This window comes from Schistocerca cancellata, chromosome 1, assembly GCF_023864275.1.
Source record: "Schistocerca cancellata isolate TAMUIC-IGC-003103 chromosome 1, iqSchCanc2.1, whole genome shotgun sequence".
In the NCBI taxonomy this organism is placed as follows: domain Eukaryota; kingdom Metazoa; phylum Arthropoda; class Insecta; order Orthoptera; family Acrididae; genus Schistocerca; species Schistocerca cancellata.
In genome coordinates, this window is record NC_064626.1 from 553,003,785 (window position 1) to 553,019,517 (window position 15,733).

General features: G+C 43.1%; 1 protein-coding gene across 1 annotated transcript in view; it reads left to right on the top strand.

Moving 5' to 3' along the window:
- LOC126190534 (uncharacterized) overlaps positions 1-15,733 on the top strand; it is a 121,603-nt gene that overhangs the window by 96,989 nt on the left and 8,881 nt on the right. The window contains exons 16-17 of the mRNA XM_049931031.1: positions 2,841-3,028; positions 3,111-3,339. Coding sequence (XP_049786988.1) covers positions 2,841-3,028; positions 3,111-3,339 — 417 coding nt within the window. The remainder of the gene's footprint in view (positions 1-2,840; positions 3,029-3,110; positions 3,340-15,733) is intronic.

Below are 15,733 nucleotides of genomic sequence, written 5' to 3' on the forward strand. Positions count from 1 at the left end.
AGGTGTTGTGAACGACACTGCTTAGATAATCTATTATGAAAGTGCGTTATACACTCAAATAACATAGTTTTTCTGAATTCTTTTTATTCTTTTCTCCTACTTCTTATTTAATTTTCTTATTTATTCCTAGGAATAACTAATTTCCATGTCATTTTTTTAGCTTTTGAAAACTGCCATTTAACCATTTTAAACCATTCAACTCATAATTTGTTCTAATACACCAAGAATTTCGTCAACTGCTCACATATTTCGTTTTCTGGGGGTTTTATAACTAGAATGTACGATTTATTCTAATACAGGCCTATTCAAAAATAAGGAACTGACTTCAAACATTTATTGCTTCCAAATTACAAAAGATAGAAACACAGTTCCAACGTTCCTGGAAAGAGAAAAAATATTTTTTATGCATTCAATGTGACCACCATGTGTTACACGACATATATCAAAACAGTGGTTCATTTCCTGCCACACACCAAGCAGCTTCAACAATGCGAGGTCGCAAACTTTAAAGAGCGTTAGGCATAGGGGGGGGGGGGGGGAGATAAATATGGGTTCGTCTACATAACGCCACACACAAAAGTCAGAAGGTGTGAGCTCTGGAGACATGGGGAGCGATGGGAGGCGGCCGGCGATGAAGTTCATTTTCTGCTCCTCCTCTTCCAGTCTAAAGTTCTGGAAAGATGTCATTCAGGTAACGTCGGACGCGCTTAGAGAAATGAAGCGCGGCACCATCTAGTATGAAAATGAAGTCATCTGAATCGTCTTCAAGTGAGGAAATAATCAGTTTGGAAGCGTGCCTAATAGGTTAGTCCTGTCACAGTTTTCTCCATGGAGAAGAAAGCGACAGCGCTAATGCGTCCAACACCGGAACGTCTACCCGCATTGTTCAAATTTTAAAGAGTTTTCTGTCCAGGAACATTGGAATTAGGGTGCTACCTTTTGTAATTTGGAAGATTTAAGTGTTTGAAATCTGTTCCCTCTTTTTGAGTAGCCTGTATTTCTTACACATCTGGCACAGTCTCCCAGAACCTAAATTCGAATACAATTTCCTGCAACCTTTATGTCGATAATTTTAATTGGATAAATTTCATTTGATATGTTTCAGTCGCGACCAGAGTACGCTCGTCTATTTCGAAGCTACGCATCCCTTCTCAACAAATAACTCACGCGCTGTCCACTCAACTTAAGGAAGAAAAAGCGCCGTTATTCTAGAAATTTTGCCGCAGTAAGAGCTCTATCATAACAGTGAGAAACATGAAGTAATTAATGATGCATACATTGTATTGAAGAAGCGTGAGCAAGTCCTTGAAGGTGAGACACTCCTACAACAGTCCATTTGACTAGCGAGAGAGAATAGCCTTACGTCGATGCGGAATCACAAGGCGGGACCACTGATCTTCAACAGCTTCACAGAATATCATGATAAAATGATACAGCGCAGACAGTCCAACTGATGTTGCAAGGTTGTAATTCGGCTCTGGATTCGGAACAAAGGTGTTCACTCCTAAAGCTCCCACAAGTATGGTGTACCACTTAGCGGAGAATGGTGACACACTTTATTCAAACTATAGTCACTATTCTATTTGACAAATCCCTGTTGTAGACATCACAAAAATTGCTGTATCGTCCGAACAAGACACAGCCAGGCATAGGCACCACAGGCGCAAAGAGGCGAGCTGGTGCCGGTGCCATAGAGACTCGCCACTTGCTCGAGTTCCACCAGCGCCAAGGGTGGCGCTAACAATGAAGATATCGACTTCGCCTCGGTCAATTGCCGGCCGAGTACAATCCGCCAACGACCGGACCACAACGGACAGAAGCATACTCGGAAGATAGAAGAGCAGCTCTCGCTCACTTGGTTATAGACCACCGTCCAGAGGTGACTGAGACTGGGAACGTCGTTCAGTGAACTGTTAGAAGTGAACAGACAGTTGTTGTAAAGTGAATTTGCTATGTACTGCGAAATCTGCCTACGATTATTAGCACTTAGGCACTGAGAGCATTTATTTTGTTATATTACAAGCAGTGTTACAGACTTCATATTTCAACCAGCCACAAAGATAAGGAAACCTTTTAACTCTTTTCTGTGATTTTGTTACTAATTGGTTGGAGTGTTGTAGAACCTTCGTACCTGTTACCTGTTACCTGAGCCTGGGATATAGCTGTGCAATAGAGGCAGGGAGAAATTGTCTTAGATGCGTACTGCACCAGAAATCATTTCACAAACTCACAAACTCGGCCTCAAAAGCAGTAGAGACGAAGCCTTTACAAAACTGGCGATGAGAGTTTACAAAAAGAAATATATTACAACTGAAGGAACTAGGCGTAAGTATCATTGTAGGGTAATACCGATCAAAAATGCTTCAAATGGTACTGAACACTATGGGTATTAACATCGGAGGCCATCAGTCCCCTAGAACTTAGAACTAGATAAACTTAACTAACCTAAGGACATCACACACATCCATGCTCCAGGCAGGATTCGAACCTGCGACGGCAGCGGTCGCGCGGTTCCAAACTGTAACGCCTAGAACCGCTCAGCCACCCCGGCCGGCTAATACCGAACACAAAATTAAATATAATATGACTAACCGTTTTCGTATTTCTTCCATATGTGAAATGGGAGTAATGGAAAAACTGTACCTTCAAAATTCCATTCACCTCGACAAACGAGTGAACCAAGTGCGCTAGAACGCTCTTGTATTCATCATGTCGTCATATATATATCCTTCCACGAGAAAGAACAGATAGCCGTTAGTGGCCGTCAAAATCTCCAAATTCTGACTTAGAAAGTAGCAAAACTGGCAAACGCTAACACAGCCCTTTCGTATGTTTGGCAGAGAACTCGTGGATCCTGTCACGGAGTACCCAGCTGACAGCAGAGCAGGAGCAGCAGGTGAATGACAGGCTGGAGGCGCTGGGTCTGCCTCGGAGCCGCTACACAGACACCCCACAGGACCCACAACAGTGCACTGTCAGAGTCAGCACGTGCGACAAGCCCGTTGTCACCGAGTTTGATACTTCTCAGGTAACACCCGATGTAGTTATGGCAGTTACGATTGTGGCTGTGAACAGCTACTGACCATTATACCTCCTGTGCGTCTGTACAGTATCAGGGCGTGTGGTACGAGATCGCCAGGTTGGGAGAGGCTCCCTTCGAGAAGGGCGGCCAGTGCATCACGGCGGAGTACACAGTGGCTGGCGACAACAACGTGACCGTACACAACAGACTGTTCAGCACTGCTGCGGGCGCCTTCAACGACATCATCGGCTGGGCCGAGTGGGACGACCCTGACTATGGAGAGGCCAAATTCACCGTGCACTTCCCAGGTGTACCAGGTCAGTATGGCGTGATTTTTAAGTTACAGTGGCTTCCATATGTGAAATGGATTCCACTACTAGATGTGTAACAGAAGTAACTGTGAGCATATAATATTGAATGACGCTGATAAGATCTAACACATTATTTCTGAGGATCACTCTATTTAAATGTAAAGAACGAAATAAATTTTATTTTGTATTGAAACTTGCAGAAAACTTACATGTTCATTTCAATGTTCATAAATCGTTGTTTCTTCGTGTGTTGACAGTGACGGGTCCCTATTTGGTTCTGGATACTGACTACGAGAGCTACTCAATTGTCTGGGCCTGCAGGGAGCCAACAGACGAAACCTCCAACATTACAGGTAGTATTTCTCTTTTAGTGTCCTTCGCTATATGAAATCGAAACAACAGCTAGCAGAAGTGTATCTCTGGTCGCAGGAAACCTGCAGCATTCCTAGTGATAAGAAAAAAGTTCAGGCCAGTCCTTGCTTCAAGGATTTTTAGATTTGACACACAAAACGAAGTCTATTGAAGAATTTTTGAAGTTTCGTGCTCGAGTAATATGGCACTCCTGCGGATGGATGATCTACTTTGTAGGGATCAGTATGGATTCCGAAAACAGCTCTATTTCTCCATGAGATCGAGAAAGCACTAGGTACTGCCGCCCAAGTAGATACCGTGTTCCTGAAGTTAAATGTTGCTCTTCCTTCCGAAATCCGTACTAGACCGAACTGATACAGAAACTACGAAAGATCTAAAGAAGAGCAGCGTGTGTCGTTACAGGTTTACTCAGTAAATACGAAGATTTCACGGAGATGCGGAGCCAACTTTAGTGGCAGACGCTAAAAGTAGGCGCTGTGCACTTTTCTATTAAATTTTCGAGAGATTATGTTACCGGAAGCGTAAATCAACATCTTGTATCGTCCTACGTTTTTCTAGGGAAGGGTTATGAATATGAAATTAGAAACGTTCTAGATAACACGGAAGGTGACCAACAAAATTTCTTTCCGCACACCATTCGCGACTGGAACGGGAAGTGTTGCAATTGTTTGTGGTGCACAAACTACCCTCCATAAAGTGGCTTGCGGAGTACGTATGTAGATGTTCACTGAACCGCCAAAGAAACTGGTATAGGGGTGCGCATTCATATACAGAGATGTACAAACAGGCAGAATACGGCACTGTGTCGGCAACGCCTATATACACTACGTGATAAAAATTATCCGGAAACCCCCAAAAAAACATACGTTTTTCATATTAGGTGCATTGTGCTGCCACCTACTGCCAGGTACTCCATATCAGCGACCTCAGTAGTCATTAGATATCGTGAGAGAGCAGAATGGGGCGCTCCGCGGAACTAACAGACATCGAACTTGGTCAGGTGATCGGGTGTCACTTGTGTCATACGTCTGCACACGATATTTCCACACTCCTAAACATCCCTAGGCCGACTATTTCCGATGTGATAGTGAAGTGGAAACATGAAGGGACACGTACAGCACAAAAGCATACAGGCCGACCTCGTCTGTTGACTGACAGAGACCGCCGACAGTTGAAGAGGGTCGTAATGTGTAATAGGCAAACATCTATGCAGACCACCACACAGAACTACCAAACTGCATCAGGATCCACTGCAAGTACTATGACAGTTAGGCGGGAAGTGAGAAAACTTGGATTTCATGGTCGAGCGGCTGCTCATAAGCCACACATCACGCCGGTAACTGCCAAACGACGCCTCGCTTGGTGTAAGGAGCGTAAACATTGGACGATTGAACAGTGGAACAACGTTGTGTGGAGTGACGAATAACGGTACACAATGTGGCGATACGATGGCAGGGTGTCGGTATTGCGAATGCCCTGTGAACGTCATCTGCCAACGTGTGCAGTGCCAACAGTAAAAATCGGAGGCAGTGGTGTTATGGTGTGGTCGTGTTTTTCATGTAGGGGTGTTCCACCCTTTGTTGTTTTGCATCGCATTATTACAGCACAGGAGCAGAACGGGGTAGCCGAACGGTATGAGGTGCCTTGATACGGTCCGCGTGGCTCACCCCGTCGGAGGTAGTCCTCCCTCGGGCTTGGTTGTGTGTGTTGTCCTGAGCGTAAGTTAATTTACGTTAGATTAAGTGGTGTGTAAGTTCAGGGACCGCTGACCTCAGCAATTTGGTATTTGGTCCCATAAGACCGTACCACAAACTTGCAAAAAAATTTCCAACACAGGCCTACATTGAGTTTTACTCAACTTCTTGCTTCCCACTGTTGAAGAGCAATTGGGGGATGGGAATTGTGTCTTTCAACACGATAGAGCTGCTGTTCATAATGCACGCCTATGGCGGAATGGTTACACGACAATAACATCCCTGTGGCCCGCACAGAGTCCTGACCTGAATTCTATAGAACACCTTTGGGATGTTTTGGAACGCGGACTTGGTGCCAGGCCTCACCGACCGACATCGATACTTCTCCTCAGTGCAGCACTCTGTGAAGAATGGGCTGCCATTCTCCAAGAAACTTTCCAGCACCTGATTGAAGCCGGCCGCGGTGGTCTAGCGGTTCAGGCGCTCAGTCCGGAACCGCGCGACTACTACGGTCACAGGTTCGAATCCTGCCTCGGGCGTGGATGTGTGTGATGTCCTTAGGTTAGTTAGGTTTAAGTAGTTCTAAGTTCTAGGGGACTGATGACCACAGGTGTTAAGTCCCATAGTGCTCAGAGCCATTTGAACCATTTGAACCTGATTGAACGTATGCCTGCGGGAGTGGAAGCTGTCATCAAGGCTAAGGGTGGGCCAAAACCATATTGAATTCCAGCATTACCGGGGGAGGGCACCACAAACTTGTAAGTCATTTTCAGCCAAGTGTCTGGATATTTTTGATCACGTATTTTGATCAAATGGCTCTGAGCACTATGCGACTTAACTTCTAAGGTCATCAGTCGCCTAGAACTTAGAACTAATTAAACCTAACTAACCTAAGGACATCACACACATCCACGCCCGAGGCAGGATTCGAACCTGCGACCGTACAGCACAAAAGCATACAGGCCGACCTCGTTTGTTGACTGACAGAGACCGCCGACAGTTGAAGAGGGTCGTAATGTGTAATAGGCAAACATCTATGCAGACCACCACACAGGACTACCAAACTGCCCAGAACCGCACAGCCACTTCGGCCGGCTACGTATTTTGATCACGTATGGACAATTGAAGTTCTTTTCAAATAATTCCACTATTTCACTTTAGGAGTTACAAGTTTGCACATGTGTAAGTTCAGTTTCATTGTGGTGAAAGACAGTGCGGGACTGGTGACTGTTAGATTCCGCCTGTTTTCGCGCAGTGACACTTCAACACGCCGCATTTCCAAAGCTCAGCGGTCTTACTACGATAGACTAATGTGAGCTAATAAGAAAATACCATTACTGCACCAGTATTAACTTCTGAGTTAACACTGATATGCTCAGGATCCCCATTGCTGATCATTAATTATTTTGCATTCTAGATTTCGTAGCTAATGAAGTTACGTCTTTATTTCAGAATGTTAAACCAATATTCCTTAACTTGACTTTTACTTCTACGCATATTTATTTTCACACACCCAAAAGACTAAAAAAAAAATAACGCATCTGATTTTTTCAAGTCACTCTACAATGTTTTTACAGACATTCATCTCCCCACTAGTTTACGAGATTTGATGTCAGAAAACGAATTGCAAACATGTATTTGCTAATACAATTAAGGTGCCTTAGGGCTCCGACTATTTGAATTTACCCTGAAGTGCCAAAGAAACTGGTGCACCTGCCTAATATAGTGTAGGGCCCCCGCGAATACGCAGAAGTGCCGCACACGCAGTGACATGGACTCGAATAAAGTCTGACGTAATGCTGGAGGGAATTGACATCATGAATCCTGCAAGGCTGCCCATAAATCCGGAGGCAACGAGAGGTTGGAGATCTCTTCTAAACAGCACGTTGCAAGGCGTCCCAGATATGCTCAATAATGTTCATGTCTAATGTTCATGTCTGGGGAATATGGTGGTAATCGGAAGTGTGTAAACTCAGAAGAATGTTTCTGGAGCCAGTCTGTAGCAATTATGGACGTGTGGGGTGTCGCATTGGCCTGCTGGAATTGCCCAAGCCCGTCGGAATGCACAATGGAGTTGAATGGATGCAGGTGATCAGATAGGATGCATACGGACATGTCGCCTTTCAGAGTCGTATTTAGACGTATCAGGTGTCCCATATCATTCCAACTGCACACGCCCAACATCATAACAGAGCCTCCACCAGATTGAACAGTCCCCTCCTGACGTGCAGCGTCCATGAATTCATGAGGTTGTCTCCATTCTCGTACACATCCATCCGTTAGATACAATTTGAAACGAGTCTCGTTCGACCAGGCAACATGTTTCCAATCATCAACAGTCCAATGTCGGTGATGACGGGCCCGGGCGAGGAGTGAAGCTTTGTGTAGCAGTCATCAAGGGTACACGCGTTGCCGCAAGCCCATATCGACGATGTTTCGTCGAATAGTTCGCACGCTGAAACTTGTTGATGGCCCAGCATTGAAATATGCAGCAATTTGGGGAAGGGTTGCACTTCTGTCACCTTGAATGGTTCTCTGTATTCGCCATTGTTCTTGCTCTTGATAGATCTTTTTTGGGCCGCAGCACTGTCAAAGATCTGATGTTTTACCTGATTCCTGATATTAAGGTACACTTGCGAAATGGTCGTAAGAGAAAATGTCCATTTCATCGCTACCTGGGAGATTCTGTGTCCCATCGCTCGTGCGCCGACTATAACATCACGTTCGAACTCAAATCTTTGTAACCTGGCATTGTAGCGCAGTAAACGATCTAACAACGACGCCAGACACTTTTTGTCTTATGTAATCGTTGCCAACGGCAGCGCCGTATTCTGCCTGTTCACATATCTCTGTATTTGAATACTCATACCTATACCAGTTTCTTTGGAGCTTCAGTTTATATCAGTCATGACTTAAAAGAGTTTTTCAGTTGTATACTAATTTACGTTAATATACACTCCTGGAAATGGAAAAAAGAACACATTGACACCGGTGTGTCAGACCCACCATACTTGCTCCGGACACTGCGAGAGGGCTGTACAAGCAATGATCACACGCACGGCACAGCGGACACACCAGGAACCGCGGTGTTGGCCGTCGAATGACGCTAGCTGCGCAGCATTTGTGCACCGCCGCCGTCAGTGTCAGCCAGTTTGCCGTGGCATACGGAGCTCCATCGCAGTCTTTAACACTGGTAGCATGCCGCGACAGCGTGGACGTGAACCGTACGTGCAGTTGACGGACTTTGAGCGAGGGCGTATAGTGGGCATGCGGGAGGCCGGGTGGACGTACCGCCGAATTGCTCAACACGTGGGGCGTGAGGTCTCCACAGTACATCGATGTTGTCGCCAGTGGTCGGCGGAAGGTGCACGTGCCCGTCGACCTGGGACCGGACCGCAGCGACGCACGGATGCACGGCAAGACCGTAGGATCCTACGCAGTGCCGTAGGGGACCGCACCGCCACTTCCCAGCAAATTAGGGACACTGTTGCTCCTGGGGTATCGGCGAGGACCATTCGCAACCGTCTCCATGAAGCTGGGCTACGGTCCCGCACACCGTTAGGCCGTCTTCCGCTCACGCCCCAACATCGTGCAGCCCGCCTCCAGTGGTGTCGCGACAGGCGTGAATGGAGGGACGAATGGAGACGTGTCGTCTTCAGCGATGAGAGTCGCTTCTGCCTTGGTGCCAATGATGGTCGTATGCGTGTTTGGCGCCGTGCAGGTGAGCGCCACAATCAGGACTGCATACGACCGAGGCACACAGGGCCAACACCCGGCATCATGGTGTGGGGAGCGATCTCCTACACTGGCCGTACACCACTGGTGATCGTCGAGGGGACACTGAATAGTGCACGGTAAATCCAAACCGTCATCGAACCCATCGTTCTACCATTCCTAGACCGGCAAGGGAACTTGCTATTCCAACAGGACAATGCACGTCCGCATGTATCCTGTGCCACCCAACGTGCTCTAGAAGGTGTAAGTCAACTACCCTGGCCAGCAAGATCTCCGGATCTGTTCCCCATTGAGCATGTTTGGGACTAGATGAAGCGTCGTCTCACGCGGTCTGCACGTCCAGCACGAGCGCTGGTCCAACTGAGGCGCCAGATGGAAATGGCATGGCAAGCCGTTCCACAGGACTACATCCAGCATCTCTACGATCGTCTCCATGGGAGAATAGCAGCCTGCATTGCTGCGAAAGGTGGATATACACTGTACTAGTGCCGACATTGTGCATGGTCTGTTGCCTGTGTCTATGTGCCTGTGGTTCTGTCAGTGTGATCATGTGATGTATCTGACCCCAGGAATGTGTCAATAAAGTTTCCCCTTCCTGGGACAATGAATTCACGGTGTTCTTATTTCAATTTCCAGGAGTGTATATTAATGTGATAGCAACCACTTTTATTTCTGCTTACCGGTTTGCCACCTTAGCGAAGAAACATAAGCGAAATCTTTATGAAATTTATACGACTTACATTTTACGCAGAATCTGTCTTCTGTTACAGAATTTTTTTGTGCTGATTCCAAAATTGGTCGTCAGTGAACTATAAAATGTTTCCGAAGTTAGGGTTAATTTAGTACAATATTATAAATTTTAGTAACATTAGTTCAGTTGATGCGTATTGGCTACAATTGTATGCGTAAAACGTGTACAGGAAGTTTATTGCACTGTATTTGTGAACAGACTTTGGACTGGCCTACAGACAGAGTGCTGGCTTGCATTTGCCACGACATTGGGACGAGTATGGTTGCGAGTCTGGTAATATGGACCCTTTTTATCCTAACAAAAGTTCCCCAGCACTTAAAAAAGAATGGTTCAAATGGCTCTGAGCACTATGGGACTTAACATCTGAGGTCATCAGTCCCCTAGAACTTAGAGCTACTTAAACGTGACTAACCTAAGGACATCACACACATCCATGCCCGAGGCAGGATTCGAACCAGGGACCGTAGCGGTCGCGCGGTTCCAGACTGAAGCGCCTAGAACCGCTCGGCCACACCGGCCGGCCCCAGTACTCAATCTGGAACAAAGAAAAATCCTCACTCCTGTCCAGAAATGAACACACACTAGCTGCTAGGCCACAATTGGTATGTGTATGTGTAAAACATGGTGTTTTGTCCTCCGTCATATGCTGAGTAAATGTTACTTTGCAAACAGTATTTTATTTCAATACGAAAATTATGCAACTCCTATTTTTGTGCAGTTGCAATACAACTTTGGAATTAGCCAAATGAGTAGATCTCTTCTTTGATGACCTCGATGTTGAAGGGACTTTAAACCAAATTCGAGGAAATCTCCCATGAAATCTGTTATACTACTAAGTCCATAGTAATAATCACTGCTCATTTCATGATATCAAAATATGGGACAATGTATTAATGTCATTTCAACATACAAAATATGGGTTGTTTACAGAGACCATAAAATATAATTTCAGAAGGATTGGATGATATCAATGGAATCAGTGAGCGAGCAGCAATGTTGTGCCATTGTCGTAATTATGTCTTACATATAAGAAAAAATGGACTCTCTTGATACGAATTTTGGTTAGGGCTAAAGTGTTTGGTGTTAGGCGTCGTGGAAGGCTCTGCTTGGATAATGGATTATAAAATTATATCACACTTTTAACTAATACAACATGTGAATTTAAGAGTAGTTTCTTCTTTTAGTCTTTCCCTCCGTGCCTTATTCATTCGTGGAGACACCATTAATTTACATGCAGTTTTTTAATTTATGACAGTATCTGAATTTTATACCATTCAACTCATTAATGGTTCAAACAGACACAGGATCTCGTCAACTGCTCGCAAACTTTGTGTTTCTTGTGTGGACGGGGGTTGGGGGAAGGGTACGACAAGACTTCGAACAATGAAGTTTGTGCATATCATTCGTCTCGTTTTCATTTTGCATGTTGTTATTACGACAGCTATGGGTTTATTTATCGATTATCTTTTTTTATTTGTAGTTTAGTTTACTGTTGCTGTTTTAGCTGTGGACGCTAGAAAATGAACACTTCCGACATATTCTTTTCTTTGAGTTCAATAGAAGGGTGACAACAGCGAAGGGAGCCAGAAATATTTGCGCTGTGTATGGTGATAATCCCAACTGTGCGACATTTTCATCCAATGGGTTCAAAAATCGGAGTAATGAGGACCACATACTCTAAGCCAAAATCTCAAAAATTAGCGGATTGCCATGACACCTCATAACTACGCTTGAGATAGCTTTAAGGAAAACACTTGGAAGGTGGTCCCACACCTTTCGTCATTTGTCGTTTCATGGAATACACTTTACAACTTAACAACAATATTGTCATTACAATTTTAAAAAGGTCATTAAAAGAATCAAAACCCCCACACTCTTAGAAACTTGAAAAGACTCAATTCATTAAAGACAAATTTTAACAACTTATACCATTAAGAGCAGGGCTTGATGCCAGAAGTATACAATTCCCAAGAAACAGGGAATGTCACACCAAGACGGCGTGGTTGCAAGCAAGTTCAACAAACAATTTTACCGACAAAGTAAACTGCAATAACAGCCATTAAATGTACTATCAATATCCAAACTTAGGTAACTGTTACGCAGTTGGATAACAGCCATCCAAATACAGCAAGGATCACAAGTCATGCCACTGATTGTGTGTGTTCGAAGGCTGCTTAACATTACATAAGCTTCAATAAACAGTCCCTTAGGCAACATAATACACACTTCCTCAAAACAGACAAACTGGGAAGGTATAAAATTTAAATATGAATCCTAACCGGTACACTCCAACAAAAAACATCGAAAATGACCCTTAAATAAAAATACAGTTGCCAAAAATACAAGATAAGTTGGGAGTACATGAAATTTAAATGTAGCTACCAACTGAGATAGACTAACAGAAACGTTGACAATGACCTTTAATAAATGAACGATTGCCCAAAATTCAAGGTAAGCTGAGAGCTGTAGCAGACGGCTTCACAACCGAGTTTCAGTATGAGTGGAGTTGGCTACTGACTGTGGATCAAGGTAAGGTACGACAGTTTATATTGATAAGTAACAGGCGTTAACACACTGAACAGTAGTAATACGCGTGCAAGATTTGAAGGAGTAGTTAAAGAGGTATAGTGAGGAGGAACTTCAGGCTTGCCAAACATGCCTTTAACCTCTTGAGCTTATTAACTTCACCAAATTGAGCAGAATACTGGTTCCCCCTTCACTGGTGACACTCTGCCGTGGCACATATCAGACGATCAACTTTACTTAACTTGAGCCACTATGACGTGGCTGGAAGAGGCACCAGATTGCCGGCCAACTCAGATGCCGTGCGACGACAAAGTTCCGCTATGGCAAAAAGCAAATATGTCTCTGCTCCAGGCCCAGGGAACAAGAACACATCTTCTACCGCCCAAGCTACCCTGCCAACACATCAAGGGGAAGCTGGAATCTGCACAAAAACGGCTACACACAGAAATACCTGAGGAGCAGAAAATCTCAAATAATCGAACAAGCGACTACCGATATAAGTTTAACTCTCCTTAAAATTACTATTATTCAGAAGTGAAAATATCAGCGCCTGCTGATGCAATAACTCAAGCATACTCATCTACAAAGGTTGCTTTGCCTTCTACACTGATTATGTTACAATGCAATTCCATCTGTGGAACTTATAACAGGGAACACTCATACACTTGCACGGCATATAGCCTGGAACACAAATTGCGATCAATAACACTCACCAATGATCATGCACTCAGTCACTGATAGGTGTTTTTACATAACAGATCCATTTCCACATAAGACAGAACGAAATGATAATTAAATCAAGACCCTAAGCTGTCGACAGGCGTTGATATACATGAATGGGAACAGTTGAAAATGTGTGCTCCGCCCGGGACTCGAACCTGGGATCTCCTGCTTACATGGCTGACGTTCTATCCGTCTGAGTCACCGAGGGTTCAAAGGATAGTGCGACTACAGGGATTTATCCCTTGCACGCTCCCCATGAGATCCACATTCCGACTTAATGTCCACACACTTCATTCGTAGTGCCCCTGCCCATTACACTCATTACTCACGGCAGACAATCTTACCGAGACTCGTAAGAGTTCGGGTAATGCCTGTGCATCCAGCACAGAAGGAGATGGTCAATGGCCGGTTAGCCTTAGATTAGATTAGATTAGATTAATACTAGTTCCATGGATCATGAATACGATATTTCGTAATGATGTGGAACGAGTCAAATTTTCCAATACATGACATAATTAAGTTAATTTAACAACATACTTAAGTTAATATATCAACTTTTTATTTTTTGTGTTTTTTTATTATTTTTAATTTTTTAAATTTTTTTCTTAATTTATATCTAAAAATTCCTCTATGGAGTAGAAGGAGTTGTCATTCAGAAATTCTTTTAATTTCTTCTTAAATACTTGTTGGTTATCTGTCAGACTTTTGATACTATTTGGTAAGTGACCAAAGACTTTAGTGCCAGTATAATTCACCCCTTTCTGTGCCAAAGTTAGATTTAATCTTGAATAGTGAAGATCATCCTTTCTTCTAATATTGTAGTTATGCACACTGCTATTACTTTTGAATTGGGTTTGGTTGTTAATAACAAATTTCATAAGAGAGTATATATACTGAGAAGCTACTGTGAATATCCCTAGATCCTTAAATAAATGTCTGCAGGATGATCTTGGGTGGACTCCAGCTATTATTCTGATTACACGCTTTTGTGCAATAAATACTTTATTCCTCAGTGATGAATTACCCCAAAATATGATGCCATATGAAAGCAACGAGTGAAAATAGGCGTAGTAAGCTAATTTACTAAGATGTTTATCACCAAAATTTGCAATGACCCTTATTGCATAAGTAGCTGAACTCAAACGTTTCAGCAGATCATCAATGTGTTTCTTCCAGTTTAATCTCTCATTAATGGACACACCTAAAAATTTTGAATATTCTACCTTAGCTATCTGCTTCTGATTAAGGTCTATATTTATTAATGGCGTCATACCATTCACTGTACGGTACTGTATGTACTGTGTCTTATCAAAATTCAGTGAGAGTCCGTTTACAAGGAACCACTTAGTAATTTTCTGAAAGACAGTATTGACAATTTCATCAGTTAAGTCTTGTTTATCAGGTTTGATTACTATACTTGTATCATCAGCAAAGAGAACTAACTTTGCCTCTTCATGAATATAGAATGGCAAGTCATTAATATATATTAAGAACAACAAAGGACCCAAGACTGACCCTTGTGGAACCCCATTCTTGATAGTGCCCCAGTTTGAGGAATGTGCTGATCTTTGCATGTTATGAGAACTACTTATTTCAACTATCTGCACTCTTCCAGTTAGGTATGAATTAAACCATTTGTGCACTGTCCCACTCGTGCCACAATACTTGAGCTTGTCTAGCAGAATTTCATGATTTACACAATCAAAAGCCTTTGAGAGATCACAAAAAATCCCAATGGGTGGTGTTCGGGTATTCATATCATTCAAAATTTGATTGGTGAAAGCATATATGGCATTTTCTGTTGAAAAACCTTTCTGGAAACCAAACTGACATTTCGTTAGTACTTCATTTTTACAGATATGTGAAGCTACTCTTAAATACATTACTTTCTCAAAAATTTTGGATAAAGCTGTTAGAAGGGAGATTGGACGGTAATTGTTGACATCAGATCTATCCCCCTTTTTATGCAAAGGTATAACAATAGCATATTTCAGTCTATCAGGGAAAATGCCCTGTTCCAGAGAGCTATTACACAGATGGCTGAGAATCTTACTTATCTGTTGAGAACAAGCTTTTAGTATTTTGCTGGAAATGCCATCAATTCCATGTGAGTTTTTGCTTTTAAGCAAGTTTATTATTTTCCTTATTTCAGAGGGAGAAGTGGGTGAGATTTCAATTGTATCAAATTGCATAGGTATGGCCTCTTCCATTAACAGCCTAGCATCTTCTAATGAACACCTGGATCCTACTATGTCCACAACATTTAGAAAATGATTATTAAAAATATTTTCAACTTCTGACTTTTTGTTTGTAAAGTTTTCATTCAGTTTGATGGTAATACTGTCTTCCTCTGCTCTTGCTTGACCTGTTTCTCTTTTAATAATATTCCAAATTGTTTTAATTTTATTATCAGAGTTGCTGATTTCAGACATGATACACATACTCCTGGATTTTTTAATAACTTTTCTTAATATAACACAGTAGCTTTTATAATGTTTGATAGTTTCTGGGTCACTACTCTTTCTTGCTGTCAGATACATTTCCCTTTTCTGGTTACAAGATATTTTTATACCCTTAGCAAGCCATGGTTTGTTACAAG